The sequence below is a fragment of the Pristis pectinata genome, chromosome 5, assembly GCF_009764475.1.
Source record: "Pristis pectinata isolate sPriPec2 chromosome 5, sPriPec2.1.pri, whole genome shotgun sequence".
Taxonomy (NCBI): Eukaryota; Metazoa; Chordata; class Chondrichthyes; order Rhinopristiformes; family Pristidae; genus Pristis; species Pristis pectinata.
In genome coordinates, this window is record NC_067409.1 from 90,218,550 (window position 1) to 90,236,488 (window position 17,939).

General features: G+C 40.4%; 1 protein-coding gene across 1 annotated transcript in view; it reads left to right on the plus strand.

Moving 5' to 3' along the window:
- The window catches only part of LOC127570428 (FH1/FH2 domain-containing protein 3-like), a 482,262-nt gene that overhangs the window by 43,301 nt on the left and 421,022 nt on the right, over positions 1 to 17,939 (plus strand). Inside the window, 2 exon segments of the mRNA XM_052016002.1 lie at positions 451 to 557; positions 16,257 to 16,321. Coding sequence (XP_051871962.1) covers positions 451 to 557; positions 16,257 to 16,321 — 172 coding nt within the window.

Consider the following 17,939-nt stretch of genomic DNA (forward strand, 5'->3'; position numbering starts at 1 on the left):
TCAATTTTCTTTTATCCTTGACTGCATGCAAGAGAATGGCATTGTAGAGTTGGTCAATGTGCAAAGATGATATAATTTAATTCTAATGGAATTGAGTGAATTCTTGATTTAACACAATTTAGTTGTCTTTTTCATTTGAAAATAATTGATTTGGAATGGATATAGTGCCTCTTCTTCCTCCCCCCTCCTCCCCACACTATACTCGAATTTCTCAATGACAACTGCACTTACCTGAAGGTTAACATTAGTTTTTACATTAAAACCATTGGCAGTCTTGATTCCAATTCCAAAGAATGAACAAATAAGTGGGCTATGAGCAGAGAACTGCTATTGGATTAGTAAAGAATATGGGTTTAAGAAATGCATTGATGGGGACAAAATGTATATAGTGGATATTGGCACTGCTAATAATTGTTAAGTCAACATTTGTTTTTTTTTTCCTTGCTGCAGCTTGATGATTGTGCTCTGCAGCTGTCTCACAATGGTACCTACCTGGATCTGGAGTCTAACTTGGCTGAACAGAAAGATGAATTGGAAGGATTCCTGGAAGATCCTGGGTAAGGAAACTGGTTTTCCTTTTGCCTAATAATAAGACCATTTGAACAATACAGTCGGCTTTAATGACACTTAGCAACTTGAATGTATCGTGAAGTACCCTAAATACAAAGTGATTAACACCTCACTTACTTTTTTATGTACTGATGTTGAACATTGTGAGAAGGCAGTCCATGCCTGGCTGATTTTAAAGAAGAAATTTCATCATCAGTCAGCTTTCTTAAATAAATGAATTTGGATCAATTTGTCAATAATGACAGCAACAACAAAGATTACCATGGAGATGCATCCAATGAGTTTCTGCGGTCATCAGATCTGGGTTTCTCTCTCCAATTACACAAGTTATTTGAGCTTGAAAACTTTTCTGTTTTTGGTAAACTCCATTTTTAGTTCAACCAAGATTTTTTAGGGGTGTAATGCACACAAAATGCAGGAGGAATTCAGCAGGTCAGGCAGCATCTATGGAGGGAAATAAGCAGTTGATGTTTCGGGTCAAGACCCTTCATCAGGACTGGAAAGAAAGAGGGTCATCAGTGGGGAGGGATCTCTGCAACTTCTGCCACCTCCAACAGGATCCCACCACCAGGCACATCTTTGCCCCCGCCCCCTCCATTTTTCTGTAGGGATTGCTCTCTCTGCACCCCCCCCCCCCCCCCCCCGTCCACTCATCCCTCTCCACCGATGACCCTCCCAGCGCTTATACCTGCAACTGTTCAAAGTGTTACACCTGTCCCTACACCACCTTCCTCACCACCATTCAGGGCCCCAGACAGTCCTTCCAGGTGAGGCACCGCTTTACCTGTGAAGCCAAGGGTGTTATTTATTGCATCCGGTGCTCCCGGTGCAGCCCCCTCTACATCCGTGAGACCTGACGCTGATTGCGTGACTGCTTCGTCGAGCACTTTCGCTCCATCCTCCACAACAGACAGCATCTCCCATTGGCCAGCCACTTTAATTCCACTTCCCATTCCCACACTGACATGTCTCTCCACCGCCTCCTCTACTGTCATGTTGAGGCCAGGCACAGGTTAGAGGAACAACTCCCCATATTCTGCCTTTGGTAGTCTCCAACCTGATGGCATCAACGTCGAGTTCTCTAACTTCTGGTAATCCCTCACTCCTTTTTCTTCCCCCCCCCCCCCCCCCCCCCCACCGCTTTTGTTTTCCTTTATTCCTGTGGCCCCTTGCCTCTTCTCTTTCCCCTCCGCTGCCCTCATGGCCTCCCTTCTATTCCCCCACCTCCTTTCCTTTATTAGGTTCCTCCTCCTTCAGCCCTTTGCCTCTTCCACCTATCACCTCTTAGCTTCTTGCATCATGCCCTTTTCATCACCCCTCTTCCTCTCACCTGGACTCGCCTATCACCTGCCAGCTTGTGCTCCTTCTTCCCCTGCCCCCCCCCCCCACCTTTTTATTCTGGTTTCTGCCCTCTTCCTTTCCAGCCCTGATGAAGGGTCTCGTTCCCATACGTTGACTGTTCATTTTCCTCCATAGGTGCTGCCTGACCTGAGTTCCTCCAGTATTTTGTGTGTGTTACTCCAGATTCCAGCATCTGCAGAATCTTTTGCCCCCTTTTTAGGGGTGTGTTCTCATCTTATGTTGACTAAACTTGGTGTGTAGTTTTTTAGCTTGAGTGCATATGCAGTTTGAATTCTTCTAGGAACCAGACTGCCTTCTATACAAGAGAAATCATTGGTATATTGTTTCTGTGTAAAGGTAGCATACTCTATTATTTGTGCTTAGTTTCTTGAATAAATCTCTCTGTATAAGATTTGATAGTTTCCAGTGGATGACAGTGTGATTCTTGACTATAGATCCCATTGTCTAAACACTCCCCAAAATAGCTTAATTAAAAAAAAATAGCCTGCAGCTTCCCACCTTGGTTCTAATGGTTAGAATCTAAGTATCTAATCCTCTCAGGATTGTCCTCCTTTCTCTGTCCTTGCTCTCTTGTTCCTTTTTTTTTGCCACCCTGTCTTCCTTGAGTATTGCTTCCACTTCAGCGTAAGCACGTGCTTGGTTTATGAGAGCAATTGATCTGCCTTGCAGTCTGCAATTACAAAGTGTACTTGGGTGTCTCTCCTTTTTTGGTCAGCTGTTGTAAATCTATTTTTATTGTTGTTTGTGTTGCTGGTTAAGAAAACTTGAATATAAAATGGTAACTGTCACTACATCGTGCCAAGTGGAAGTATGTGAATAAGCTGTGTCTGAAGTATAGTTTATTGGTTCCCTATAGGGGGTTGAATCCTACTTCTCATTGATTCAACCCTTTCTGCCAGAAGTGGATACAATTTGATACAAATACAGTACTCCAGAAAATGTAAGGAAGCCTCTTGTGTTAATGTTTCCACTGTAGGATGTGTATGTCTTAAACTTGCTAACGCTTGAATTATGGAAAACTTGTGATACAATTCAGCCCATCGTGTCTCTTGTCAGGAAAGAGCTACACAGTATAATACAAGTCAGTAGCCTTTCAAGTCGTGGCTCTTCAAGTTTTAACTCTGGGAGCCTTGGAGAAATGCTAAATTGTTGGAGGTATGACCAACAGAATACATTTAAATCCAGCTCTATTGTTTTACTGCTGAGAGATACCCTGGTGGTAAATGCTGGGTTTTGTACAGTTGCAGCCTGGTAAACATCTTCAAACTTTTTGATCATTTGACATCACACCATGAGTGTTTCATATCAGAGTGACTTCAAGAGTGCATTTTCACTTTCTCACAAGGTGAATCCATGGTCAACAGGATTCCACTAGGAAGTAGTCAACTGAGGGCCAGTTGTTTCCTTCAGAGATAATGGAGAAGGACTTGACCTCAGCAGCTTGCTGTACTCTTTCTGCACTTTGGTTCCATTGACGTCACACTGCTGCTATATGCTACACTTGACCCTAGTGGTAGGATGAAATTTTATTTCTCCCTGAAGGTGAACCAGACATGTCCAGTTCTGTCTTGTGCTGCAGAATTGTCAATGGCCTGGGAATAAGTCAGCTTTACACCCTTCTGACTGGAGAAGGTGGCAATAAATGGAAAAGCCTACAAAGAGTCAGGGGAATTATGTAAACTATAATTGTAGCTACTTCCCTGACTCCTATGTTTTATGGGCTTGACCTAACTATTCCTAAGAAAAAAATCTTGGGTAAGGTTATATGCAGTAATTTTATGCCCTGAAATTATTCGCTCCTCTAAGGATGCAGCTTCCTGAGTTCCAGTTGCCATCTGTTATTTTGCTCAGTTTTTTCCACTATTTATACTTGAAACTGGGCCAGGAGCTTTGCCAGGTTAATTGACCGTGGGGATGATTTGCAATAAAGCCCATTCTGATTCCTCCATCCAGTATACTTCCTGCCAAGGTCATTGGGCAGTGAGATTCATCTATCATTTGTTCCTTTAATTATAGTCACCATTCCACATGTGATTTGGTGCAGAGACAATTCTGGCTCAGCGGTGTTAGCTCCCCCTGAGAGAAGGGTGAAGTTGGCCATGAGGATTTGAGGCAGTTATAAATGACTATTGGGGTTTTTTTCTCAAGGACGTTGGATTACCCTCTTCTGTTCCAGCCTCCTAATGCTTTAAAGATGGTCTGCCATCTGGATTCACAGGAATGGGATAGAGTCCAAAACTAGCTGCAGGTATTGAATTTATAAGGTTCCCAAATTTATGAGGCAGTGAATCTTTTTCCAATTAACTTTTTTTAAGACCACGAGAGCAAGAGATCCATAGTATACAGTAAAATTTGGTGTAGATTATTTAAGGGCACTGGGCATGAAGTATCTTGGTGTTGTGTTACTCCAGAAGCCTGTTTGGCAGTGTGCCCACTGCCTGCACCACCTCCTGTGGGAATATGTAAAATGGAAACATGTAACTTTGAAATCAGTGGTTAAATGCTTTTTCAATCAAATGTAAAAGAAAAACTAAAGGAAGTTGTAATTCAGGTGTGAGTTTGTACCGACTTCCTTGTTGTAATATTTTATAGTTGATTAGGGAGCCCAGTGACATTGCAAATTACAGACTCTCGGCTTTCACCCTTTTAATGAAAACAATCTATTGCTTTGACCCATAAACCTTTCTTTTTAATAACTCCTCTCTTCTACCTCTATCCAGTATTACCCACGTACAGGGTGCACCACAAGTCTGAGCTAACAAGAAGGCAATGCACTTGTATCTCTACAAGTTAGTTACTAACAAGGGATAGGAGTAGAAGTAAGGCATGTGGTTCCTTTAGCCACTGGCATTGACTTCATGGGCTGAATAGCCTTTTTCATTAACAAGTTTGTGGGTACCTTGTGTGTTCCATAGCTGAACATCCAAACCCTTAATTGCAATTAACTGACCCATTTGAATTTTAAAAAAAATTAATGTATTTGAAGTAGCTTTCAAATATTGCACTTTTACAGTCTGGGTAATTTTGTTGGATGTTGAAGGAATTTGTTTATGCAGTGCTCTGTGCCATCCAGGTTTCCAGTCCATCTTTTTAAGAGCAGAGACTGCTGAATATATAAATCTGATGCAGAATACAAACACTGCAGATCAGATAATGGTGGCAGTACATTGTAACTGCAATGCCCAACCTGTGGAAAGTTTAAGCCAAGTTCATTTGGAAAAAACCTTCATGATCAAATTGTATTCACTTTTTCAACTTTTGTGTTTCACACATCTGATCTTGAGTGTTTTTTGAACATCTGTTGCATTCCGGATGAATTCACTTTAAATCTATATTTTAAAAAAGTCAACTTCCTGCTTTTTTTTTGTTTGAAACCTTGACCTGGAGTGGCTGTTGAGATAACAAGGAGGGAAGTCAAGAAGCTGCCAATCTAGAAAAAGTGCCAACAGCAATAATTAACTTCCAGCTGACTGCACAATTAATTTTAGATTCCTTCCAGTTGGGGGGTATTGGAGGAGATGACTTTTTATGGGAAGGCTGGATTGAGAGTTAAAGATCACAGCTGAGATAAAGACCTGTCTATAATAGTAGGCAGCTATGACACACAATCTTTGTCCTCTATTCAAGTGCATCTTTTGGATGTAACCATCATCTAAACATTAAAGATATTCAAAGCCAATTACAACTAAATTATGAAAGAATGGAAGAGCTGGATAAGCAGCTTTCCCAGTGATTCTTGTCACTACCACTTTACACAAGCTCTGCAGTCCAAGCTGTGCTCCTGTTTCTTGTACTTCCTTCATAGGAGGGTTCTGTTGGTGCTAAAGGTCTGGCAGAAAGATGAAGTTAGGGGAATAATTTTCAGGATGAACAATTTCACACACAAATATTTTATAATCTACTGGCTCACTCTTTATTCCATAAATGAACAATTTTCTCATCGTCATCAGAGTGACATTTCTGCCTCTGGTTTACTTAAGATGCCCTGGTTGCATAAGGGGAGATTACATAGAGCAAAGGACTGCAGGATTTATAAAATAGAATGATAACGACCTGAGATAGGAGCAGAGAGAAACTCTTAGCATAGGTTTTATGCATTATTTATTCTCCAGTTGGTCAAAATGGGTTCAAAACATTGTGATGGACACCTCATAGATGTTGCACTTTATAAACTGATAAGTTACAGAGCAGAGCCCAGATCAGTTGGTCCTAGTGTCTATCGTCTCAAAGTAGTATTCTAATCGCGTGTCCATTCTGTTCCCAAATCTGACATAAGGACTTGGTATGGGAGATAGCATGTTTGGAGGGCAATTCTATCCATTCTCTCCTTATACCACTTGAACATCTCTTTGAGAGCATCAGGGGCAGAGAAGGCACTTGAATCTTGCAGGGAAAAAATAAATTGTCTAATCTTTAAACTTGGAATTAAAGGTCAACCAGTCCTCTACCAAATAATTTATGTGGAATTGTTCATCCTGTAAATGATTTGTTTCAATTGCAACTGTCTGCAGACCTCTTTCACTGATACACAGATGGGTGAAACACAGCTCTCATAGGCTGAAGACCCATTTGTAAAGTGGGAGAGTAGGAAAGTGAAGGTTTTCGGGGTTAACTATGTGAGCCTTTTATATCCAGCACCGAAAAAAGAAACACTCATAGTTTTCTCCACCAAAAATGTTAGAACTGATATATTTTTGAGCTGTGAACATTTGCCTGATGTGATGGGAGAGAAAGTTAAGGAGACTAATTAATTGTCTGAGCTAATTGATAAGGATATTTGATGAAACCTGAACAATGTGGGTTCTGGGAATGGGTAACACCTCTTTGTGTAGTTGTTTATGTTGGTATTCTGCTGCAGGTGTTTGATTGCTGATGGATAGTTATTAGCTGTGGTAAAGATCGCGTTTTAAGTGATTGCTTCAAGCTAGTGCTTTTGTGCCTTGAAGCCATTAAGCTGGGAATAGACATTCAACAGCTTTTTTTGAGCAGAGGTGAGCAGAAAAATGTAAAGAATGGGAATGAGTTCTCTGGATCTTGCTCTCTTTGGGAATCTTGACACTTTGTAATGGCCCTTAGTTATGATCAGATATCTGATTATTTCTATGGAAATGATAGTTTGGGGTGGAGAGGGGTAGTGATCTTCAGACAGTCTTCATTAAGAAAATGTTTTATTAATGTGCGCACAGTAGCGGTTAGCATAACGCTAGTACAACGTCAGCGATCCGGGTTCAATTCTAGCTGCTGTCTGTAAAGAATTTGTACGTTCTCCCTGTGTCTGGGTGGGTTTCTTTTTTTAAAATTTTATTTACAGCGTGGTAACAGGCCCTTCTGGCCCAACGAGTCGGCGCCGCCCATTTTAAACCCAAATTAACCTACCTGTACATCTTTGCAATGTGGGAGGAAACCCACGCAGACACGGGAGAACGTACAAGCTCCTTACAGACAGCGACAGGAATCGAACCCCGATCGCTGGCGCTGTAATAGCGTTGCGCTAACCCTCCTCTGGGTGCTCTGGTTTCCTCCCACATTCCAAAGACGTATGGGTTAGGAAGTTGTGGGCATACTATGTTGGTGCCGGAAAGCGTGGCGGCACTTGCGGGCTGCCCCCAGAATGCTCTACGCGAAAGATGTATTTCACTGTGTTTCAATGTACATGTGACTAATAAAGGTATCTTGTATCTTTGGGGGGGTGAGGGTTGCATACCAGTAGCTATTGAGTACTATAATCTAATTTCTCTTGTTCTGATTTTAAATAGTGATAATCTTGTGCCGATAGGACCATGTCCCTAGGTTGCTTTTTCTTAATTAAGTACTTTATAGTTGTTGATGAGACCAAGAGCAGTATCATTGGTGTTGCTATTGCAGTACCCCTGGTCTTTGTCATGGAGTAAAGCTATTCTTGAAGCTATCCCTACAATTTCTCAGTGGTTTTATCTTGAGACATGGGTTCTCTCAAGCTCCTGATAGCAGTAGGGGCAAAAATGGAAAAGAGAATAATTGAAACAGGGCAATTCCCTTTCGTTGAAATAAACCATCCAGTCACTCCTAATCAACAGACCAGCACACTAAATTCTTGATGATATATGAGCAGCGTAGGATAAGTGTGCTTACCATTCTGTCTCCTTTACAGCCATCTGCCAGGACTTCAAAATATTTTGAAACTCTGCATAATGCTCATTTAAAACCGGTACTTCAGTGGGTTATGTTTAATTCAGTTTATAAAGATATGTTTTAAATGTACTTGGAGTTCACAAAGTATTCATGCAGTCTGCTGAACATTTCCTGAAAACTTTTAATATTCTTTATTTTGATCAGCTGCTGTCCTGAAAGAGGCAAGGATTCCTTCAGTGCATTTTTTTAGCTCCATTCCTGACGTACAGCTCTCCAGCCTTCAAACATGTCTTTCACAGCCATTTATGTGCTGTACCCTTCCACTGTCTGACCTTGTGTGGAATGTAGATTGGAAAAGACAGATAACGGAGTAGCGTTAGGACTCCCATTAGGAAATAGTTGATCTTGCCATTCCAATTTGCATGTAGGTGTTATCTTGCTGTCAACAATCTGACTAAATCTCCTGCCTTTAAGTATTTGGGTGTTTTTTAAATTGAATGTTTCTTTGCAAATTTTATTATGTGAAAATTAGTCAAATAAAGACAACCTAGAAGAGAGCCATCCAATTTGTTTATTTGTTAAGAGTATTTGTGACAATTCCATTTATTCTTGAGTGTTAAATGCTGGTATCAGAACCAGATGCTCTCAACTGTACATATTAAACATGATGGTTCACTATCCATTGTAAATTATTATCTCTCATCTGAAGTGTTAATCCTGTCACGTGGCAAGGAAGGGAACAGTGCTAATTCAATAGTTGTCAGCTTCAAGGTCCAAAGGTAGTACTGGTGTTCTTTTAATGATTTGTTGAGACTGTATAGACAATGATGAACAGCCACAAATAAAAATGCAACTCGTGAGAACCTGTGTGTTTCTGGCCAGTTGAATATCCAATTTGTGCTGAAGCAGGAATAGGGTCCTTCAGTTCCTACATCCAGGTCTCTAATGAACAGTTGGTTTTATTCCCTGGTTTACATTGCATTTGGAGGACAAGTTCCTTTCAGTTCACGAGAAATGGGATCTATTTTCTTAGGGACGGGTTAGGTTACTTTTCTTTTGCTCAATGGAATTGGTGTCAGAGGGTCTGAGTGCTCGAGTTTATTTTTGTTTTCATGCCAGACATAAGCTGCTGTCTGTCAGTGCTTCTAAGAGCTGATTAGTTAAGCATTTTCAGTAATCGCCTATTAACGTGTGGGATACATACATTGGCTGCACTGGAATTCATTCCTGTGTTGTTGAAGAGGGAGGGCAGGGGTCATTGCCATGGTGAAGACCACCAGATGGAACTCCTGGCAAACAGGGAAACTCCTGTGTTCCTTGTTTGCTTTTTAACCCTGTACAACATCCTTATCTCACGGTGTGACCAGCCTCTTATGAATTTAAAGCATTATCTGTTCCACAATTGATTACAATACCTGTGCTTATTCACTTTGGGAAGAGCAGCAAAATGGGAGATTTAAACTTTTGAGTAGCTAGTAGTTGGAAGTACAGAGGGATTTGGGGATGCTAGTGGATGCTAGTGCCAGATGTTTACACACAGTTGGGAAGTCAAAGGGAATGCTGGCTTTTGTAGTCCAGCCACCTTGTGGGGAAGAAGTAGAGTAATGGAGCCTCACTGCAGTTGTCAGGCTGAGTGTACACCTGGGCTTGGTGTGCAGTGTTTGGCCTCTATACCAAAGTTTGAACATATTTGTTTTCAAGCTGCCTTTTCTCCATTCCCTTATGATAAAATTTAAAATCAAACCATGCCTGTGTGTTCCATTGATCAAAAAATCCCTCATAACATTCTATTTTGTGGTTCAGATTTGATATATAGGATGAGGACTTTTCACTGAGGATGGAGTAATTCGATGGACTGTAGAATTGAAGAATGAGACTATCCGCAAATTCTCAAGTTTTATGCAGTTTTTCATTACCTGCAAGTGTATGCAGGAAGATTCCCCTCTATGCTGCATGACTGGATCCTATGGCCTGTTGACAAAAGTTTATTGAATTGCTCCACATTTTGTCTAGTTATTGCAACCTTATGGCCCACGGAAAAAGTAATATTGCTGAATCTGGGAAGTAGGAAGTCTTATGGCTGCTTTGGCAACTATCAGTATTTCTCCATGAATACCACCACTGAGGCAAATAACAAAACTGGTGTCATTCAACAATGTGAGATCAAATTCCTTTGGGGGTAGAGCAAATGGTGTTACAGATTTACTCAAACAGTATTGAGTGTAGAAAAGACCTTTCCTGTTAAAGGTTCGTGCATCATTGCTGCAAGCTATTTAACACCTGAATTTCATATACATTAACACTATTTAATTAACTGACAACTGACTTCAGCAAAGGACAAAGTGTATTAATTCCTGAATGATCCCAATAGTTGATTTTACAATGGTGTTGATTTGATCATTACTTGTAACAAGGACATTGTTTAGGACCAGTTGAATATCTTCATTTGTTGAAATCAGGCATATTTTTTCTTCTCTGGCTTTTCATGAAGTCCTTAGATGTTGTAGTCTTGTTTCTAAGCTTGCAGTTGTTACTTCCAGTAGGAGCATAAAGGAAGAGAAAATCTATCTTTGAGATCACATCCTAGTTTTAATTCTTTTATGAACATCAGCATAAAATAATAGAAATGCTCAATAGGGCAGCCAGCATTTGTGGAAATGTTTCACATCCACAACCCTTAATCGGAATGAATGATCTTGGGTCTGGAATATTAACTTTTCTCTTTCCACAGATGCTGCCTGTTTTGATTTCAGATTTCCAGCATCTGCAGTTTATTTTTCCACCATAATCTACAATTAGGTCTAACTACGTACCAATACTACAAGAGAATGGATGCAGAGAAATACAAAATATCCCTGCTAAAACACAACAATCAGTTAGAGATGGGCTTAGGGAATTGGGAGACTGGGATAAATTTGAATAAAACACTCTTTCCAAGGAAGGATTTTAAAAGTGCTTTTTTTTGTTCCTTGGCGGTGTGTCACAAGGATCAATTCTGGGGCTGTTCTATTTTCTGAATGTATCAATGATTTGGGTTTCAAGTGGTGGTGCATAAATGATTTTAATATAGGAGAATTAATATATAAAGCTGCAAGGAAATATTGATAAGATGCTGGAGAGAAACCCTGAGTAGATGGAGACTTCTGTGTCGGTGAAATGAAGCAATCTATTACTTCCAAGAAAAGTTGATTTTTGTTTTGATAATGGGAAGTAACGTGGAATCACAGAGAATCTGGGTGTTCGCAATCAACACAAGTGGATAAACCTTTTGAGAAAGCAAATGTTATACAGGAAATATGTTAATGCAAATGCTTAAGACCAAAGTCTTAGTACTTTGTGCCTTTTGGACATAATACTATAAGAAGGATGTTAAGGCAATGGCTTGTACAATGCCAAAGCTCTTGAATATAAACAGGAGAAGAGTCCCCAGTTAAAACGTAGGAGATAATGTGATAATTGAATAAGGCAGGTAAAATGTGGTGATGGGACTAAGACAAACAATGTTTGATTAATTGAAGAACAAGAGAAACAAGTTTCAAATGGAGGAAGTTCTTAGATCTAAGGGTTCTAATGTACTGCGAAGGTTAGACAGCAACTTTGATTTCAGTTTGTATATCACAGCACTGCGAGGAAACTAATTCATACAAAGGCTGCTACTTTGTGTGAATACATCCTGTTTTTTATGTTACTTTAGACATACAAAGTATCGTGTCTATCTCTCCAGTTTGGGATAGTTTGCAGTGAATTGCTGCTCTTGGATATCTTGCTGGTTTGCATATTCCAGAAGTGCAGTCAATGCTGATCCCAAGAAAATAATCTTTAATTCTTTACAGCCCATGTACTTGTCAGTATTATTGATTAAATAAAACCTAACCTCCAACAGACCCCCACGGGTTAATGTCTGTGCCTGTATTGAAGTCTAATCTATACTTTAAAAGGATGAGGGTAGCAAAGAGCAAGTGCAGAGATGTTCACCAGGATATTACCTGGAATGGAGGGAGATGTAGTTATAAGAGGCTGAATTTATTCTTGTTGGAATGTAGGAGGCTTGAGTGGTGACTTTATTGTGGTTTATAATATTGAGGCGTGTGGTAAGATAGACAGTCAGAATCTTTTTCCCAGAGCAAGGTAGTTCAGAACTAGAAGGCAGATTTAAGGTGAGAGGAGAAAATATTTGAAGGTTAAAGTTTTCCCACACAGAGGTTGGTGAATATCTGGAATGAGATGTTTGAGGAGCTGGTGGAGGCAGATACAATTACAATGTTTAAAGGGAGTTTGGACAAGTACTTGGATAGGAAAGGAATGGAGAGAGACAGGCAAATGGAATCAGAGCAGATAGGCCACCATGGTCGGCCTGGACAAGATGGCCTGAAAGAACCAGTTTCTGTGCTGTACATTTCTCTGATCCTAAAAGTTCTAGTTTTGTATATTTTGAGTTTTAAAAACACTTTTACACTGTTAACCCTTTTAATGTTAAATTGTTCAGTGTAAGCTAGTGCCCACTGTGCCACATAATAACATGAATGAGAATAAGTGGGTGTTTTCTCCCTTGTTTATAATTTCCCTCAAGATTTAAGCTGTTTTTGGGTGCCAATAACCAGTAAGCAACATGCTGTGCATAACTGTTCATAAAATGGTTTTACAATGGCAATGCCATCTTACCACTGGGAGAACTGTTGAAAGTATGTTATTTCCTTGCTTTTCTCCACGGATGCTGTTTGCTGCCTGCTGAGTTCCTCCAGCATCGTGTTTTTCATCTAGATTCCAGCATCTGCAGTCCTTTGTTCTCTTGCTGTTGCCATCCCTCTGCCTCAAGTGCAAGTAGGGATGTTGGCAAAGCATGACAAAATAGGTTGTGCGGCATAGAGGCTCCTGGAAGAGCTAATCCACACACGTTAAAGGTGACCATAGCTGTGCCATACCAGCTGAAGAGGAGAGGGGGGAAATTAAAATGTTGTCCTGAAGAGTGGATTGGACCTGTGGTATGGATTGGGAAGAACAGTGTGGAAACTAATTTCTGAGGAGTACTCCAAGAAGTGGACTTTTGGGGAAAAAATGTGTTTTGTGGCACATGGATACAAAAAAATTAGTGCCATGTCTGGTCAGTTGAGAGGAAGGAGGGAAACATAGTTTATTTCACAATTAGCAGTGTTTCCCGAGGTTTCACCTCTTGAAGGATGGTTATGGACAGAAGGATGTGATTGATACATTGCTGTACAACATGAGCAGAAAAAGTAATTTTGCTTTTTCGGTTATTGAAGTGCTTATTAGACCACTTTTGTATGTACTCTGCTGTCCTTTCAGATACCTTGTTCCGTAGAGCTACCTGTGTAAAGCTTGCACTTGGATGGCCTTTTCCTTCTACATTTTCATGTAAAATTGTTGCCATAGCAAAGCGTTAGTTATTAGCAAAGTTGTGTAAACATTCTTGCCTCCCTCTTGCAATGATAAATGATATGTAATACTGCCCAATGTACAAGGAGTACTGCAGAATTGTGGGATCCTAGCATAATTATAGGCTTGGTAGTACAAAGACAGGAGCACATTGTTCCTTCAAGGGGTGAAATTGAGAAGCATAGATAGCTGGAAGTGATTGTGGACCTGGGACCTAATTGAGAGGTTTGGAGGTAAACTACTGAAGTGGAACCAATTTATCTCTGAACTCTTGAGATCAGATTACACCCATCGATCTATAGGCTCTGCATCTGATCCAGTGACTGCAAGCCAGTAATTTGCTGCAGCAATATGTACTGTTCCATGGCCCTCCAGCCTGCTAAACTTTGCAGGACTGACCCTGAGGTAGAGTTGGTGTTGATCAGAAAGTGGGCAGGTGTTTGTGTGACTGACCTTGTGCTCGCATTGATGACATCACTTCCTTCATTACAAAGGTGATTTGACCTAGAAATCCTGGGTGGCATTTCTCACTTGTGAACTCTCTTGGGTGGGGATTGGCCTTTTACCATGTCCCAAAAAAGACCTGAGAAGCATCACCATGGTTTCCATTTTAATCATCTGGAAGGAATTAACAAGAAATTTAATATAATTTTTGGGCCATTTCACCTTTTTATTTATATGCTCAAAATATCAACCAACAAGGTAGAGTTATTTCAGGCAAACAATTACATTAACAATATTAAGCAAATTCACCTAACATAACCCCCAGCACAGGAATCTCAACCTGGGAGAGGTCCGAGTTTCACCCGGCTCAACCAGTTGTGCCAAAATTGCAGCTGACCTGGATCTTTTGAAGGCTTGGGAGATTCTTCCTTTCTGCCAGTAGTGCAGCAGGGACTGACTGTCTGTGAGCTGCCAATCAGAAGATGGCCAGCTCAGTGATCAGTAGGCCACTCAGCCAATTCAGCTAACCTCTATCTGGACATGGAGTCAATTGCTGTATGTTCTCTTTACTGCTGATCTAAGAGATGGACAGTCAAGCCCATTGCGTGTTTAAATTAATCCACATCTGCAGTTCTAGCAGGTAAGTGGAATCTAATTCCATCCTTGAGTTATTGTGCATAGATGAGAAAATTATTATTCTGGGAGAGCTTTACTCCAAAATAATCATAAGTGGAATAATGTCATTCTAGCAGACTAAATAAATTGGCTGTTGAAGAATAGGAATTTATGTTTGTGCAGAAGGTTCATGTGAGGTTCGTATGACTAACCACCAAAAAGTGCAATTGTATTTATAGAAGGAATTCACTTTTTTTTTATTCTGTGGCATGAATGAAGTTACTGATTGTCTGAGGTCTTGGCCTGTTCAAGTAAGTACACCAACATTGTTCAGTACTGCAGTTTGCACTGGACAGAAGTAGATATTGGAAATTTGAGAATAAGCTCCTTTCCTGAGGGCATTGACTCACCTCTTGATGTCCTCTGGTGTCCAAACCAAATGACTATTTTTACATAACTTGAAAACAGAACACTGGGTCAGCATGTTTTGTGGCAATTTTTGATTATTTTTTAAATTTCAGATTTTTGGCATCTGTGGTGTTTAATTCTCAATCAACCATGTTTACTTGTCATTCTACCACCCATAACTGTAACAATGCTCCCATGTTTTGCTTAGCATTTAGATGGCAAACGTGTGCAGCCAGCTGAAGGGAACACTCCCTGTCTCCCCGTCTCTAGCTGCAGATTGTATCAAGCAACGCAATTGCAAATAAAATGGGCTGGCATTTCAGAACCATCGACAAGGATATCCCAATGTAGGGAGTAATTTTGTGTGCTTGGCAGCTTGGCATCTGGTATTGAACTTTTCCATGACATCCAGTTAGGATTGGTTCTGTGAAGGAATAGCTGGTGGAAGGACTGGCCTTTATGAACAGGACACAACAAAATAGGGGCAGGAATGGGCTACCTTGCCCTCTAGCCTGCCTTGCCATTCATTATGATCTATGGCAGATCCACTCCATGCTGCTTTGACTTTTCTCTGCAAGATCTTCATAGCTCTCAATCCTCTGCCCTTCAAAAATGTATATACCTCCACTTTAAATAGCTATGATCTATCCTCTGCAGCTCTCTGGGGTAGAGAATTTCCAGAAATTCACTACCCAACTGCGAGAAATTTCTACATACCTCAGTTTTAAATGACCAGCCCTATCTCGAAACTATGTCCCCTCTTACGAGATTCTCCCGCTAGTGAAACTATCTTGACGGCTACTTTGTCTAATATCAAAACCAGATCCTGAGGGGGTAAGTTCACCTTCATTCTTCTGAACCCCAAAGAATGCAGACCTAATCTGTCATCATCACATTAAAGCAGAAAATGCTGGGAAACTCAGCAGGTCAGGCAGCATCTGTACAAAGACAAATTATTAATATTTCTGGTCTGAGACTCTTAACAGAAGAGAGAGAAACAAGTTAGTCCAGGGTTAGAATTTCTCTGGAGTGAAATCTTTGTTCCACTCATTGCACTCCTCCCATCTTCCCTGCTACCTGGACTAATTTGTTTCTCTTTTGTGGAAGGGTCTCAAACTTGAAACATTACCATTTTTTCTTTCTACAGATGCTGTCTGACCTGAGTTTTCCCAGCTTTTTCTGTTTTTTTTTGTTGCTTTCAGTGTCCACAGTTTTTATTTTCATTTACGGTTGTCGTCACACCACTTGGTTGTTCTGGGGCTAAATAGCAGGTTACTTGAGATTCTGCATTTAATGTTGCCCGCAATTCTTCCTTTCCATATATTTTCATCCTAATTATTCTTTGTTTGCAGGAGGGGAAAAAAGCACAGCATGATCCTGCGCACACAGCTCTCAGTTAGAGTTCACGCCTGTATTGGTAAGTCCATCTCTTTTCTGGTAATCTGGTGAGTGGATTTCTGGCTAGAATGTTATGACTTCAGTCATGGTGTCAGTGGAATGCGTCAAGTGGGGTTGACTTATGAAGTCTAATGTTTATTGGTGGAATTATACTGGTACCTCTGGTCATGCTTCTCATTGACTGCACAGTGGGGAGGAATTCCACTATTTGTGTTGGAGTTCTAGTCAAAGGTCAGAGTTGAATAGCTATTTTTGGGTAAATTTTCTATTTATCGTGAACTGTGAATGCTTGTATAACTTGGCACAAATTCTTCTCAGGTAGAACATTGAGAACAAGCGCTGGCATGTTTATCTTGTAATGATTAGTCTGTTACTACTGGGAGTATGGAGTGAGTGCAATAATGTTGCTGTGCCTAGATCTGGTGGCACTTTAGAATGCAGTCATCAGTACTGCTTACTCTCAAGACCACACCCTTCTACTATGCAGGGTTTATAACTTTCCCTATTTGTATTGTATTTGCATGCTCCACCAGCCATATAGAGCTAACTGTAGATTTTCAGGCAATGTTTTCAATGCACTATTGACTTCAGAAACTCCTGTTTAATGCAAACATTACAAAACCATGTAAAAAGGAGTATATTAATGCAGCTACAGTGACAGCACTGGAGTTAGGGCTTTTGATTGGGTATCTTTGATACCAGATGGATCAAAGTGGCAGGCAACTATCAGAGATGTACTTTTTGGATAGAAGAATAATGTTTAAGGAAATGAAAAGTGAGGAAAGATGTGAAATGGTAACCTCTTCAGAAGAAGTGAGAACCTCCTTGAAGTGTATATGAAACCTAAATGATAAAATTTGGATAAATTTTACATGCTGTAGGTTCTGCAGGAAATAAACTTTGGGACAAATTCAGAGTAAATGTTGGAGCCAGTTTCAATCAAAAATGATTTATACTGTCATGTGATGCAAGGTTAAGTGCTGGAGGACTGGTCAGCTTTTGGGGTTTGTTTCCTTTATAATGTGTGGATGGTATCTGTATTTGATGCTGGTAAGTGTAACTATGACAATTTGTCTTGCAAAGGAAAAATGTAAATAGGCTGTTAGGAAAGAAAACTTCAAGATGCAGCATGGTTAATGCACTTTATAGGGGCCATGATAGCATTTGTTTGTGATAGCATTTGTGATAGCATGATAGCATTTATAAAGTGTTTGTTTACCCAACCATGCACTTAGTATTGTATGCTAACTCTACATGGAGAAATTGGCCTTGCTGCTTGGCCATGAGCTAATAGTTCCTTTTTGCTATCATGAAGGTAACCGCTGCCCACGGCCCACGCTATTTCTGAGATTTGGGGTTTACCTTTTTATGTTGCAGTTAATGAACTGGTGATCTCATTTTGTTTTGCTAGAAATTTAACTTCTTAAAGTTAAACTTTTGACTTTTTGAGATGCAACTCCTGGTCCATATTTGCACAGCACCAGCTCGGTATTACTTGACGGCATAAACCGAAAACCTGCAGGCTTTGTGGCCTTATTAATGAGTCGAGACCATTCTTAAATGCGGATGTGATTTACATAATGCAACGTTTTGGGAATTTGCAGACATGAGCATGAAAAACTGTGCCCATGAGGCAA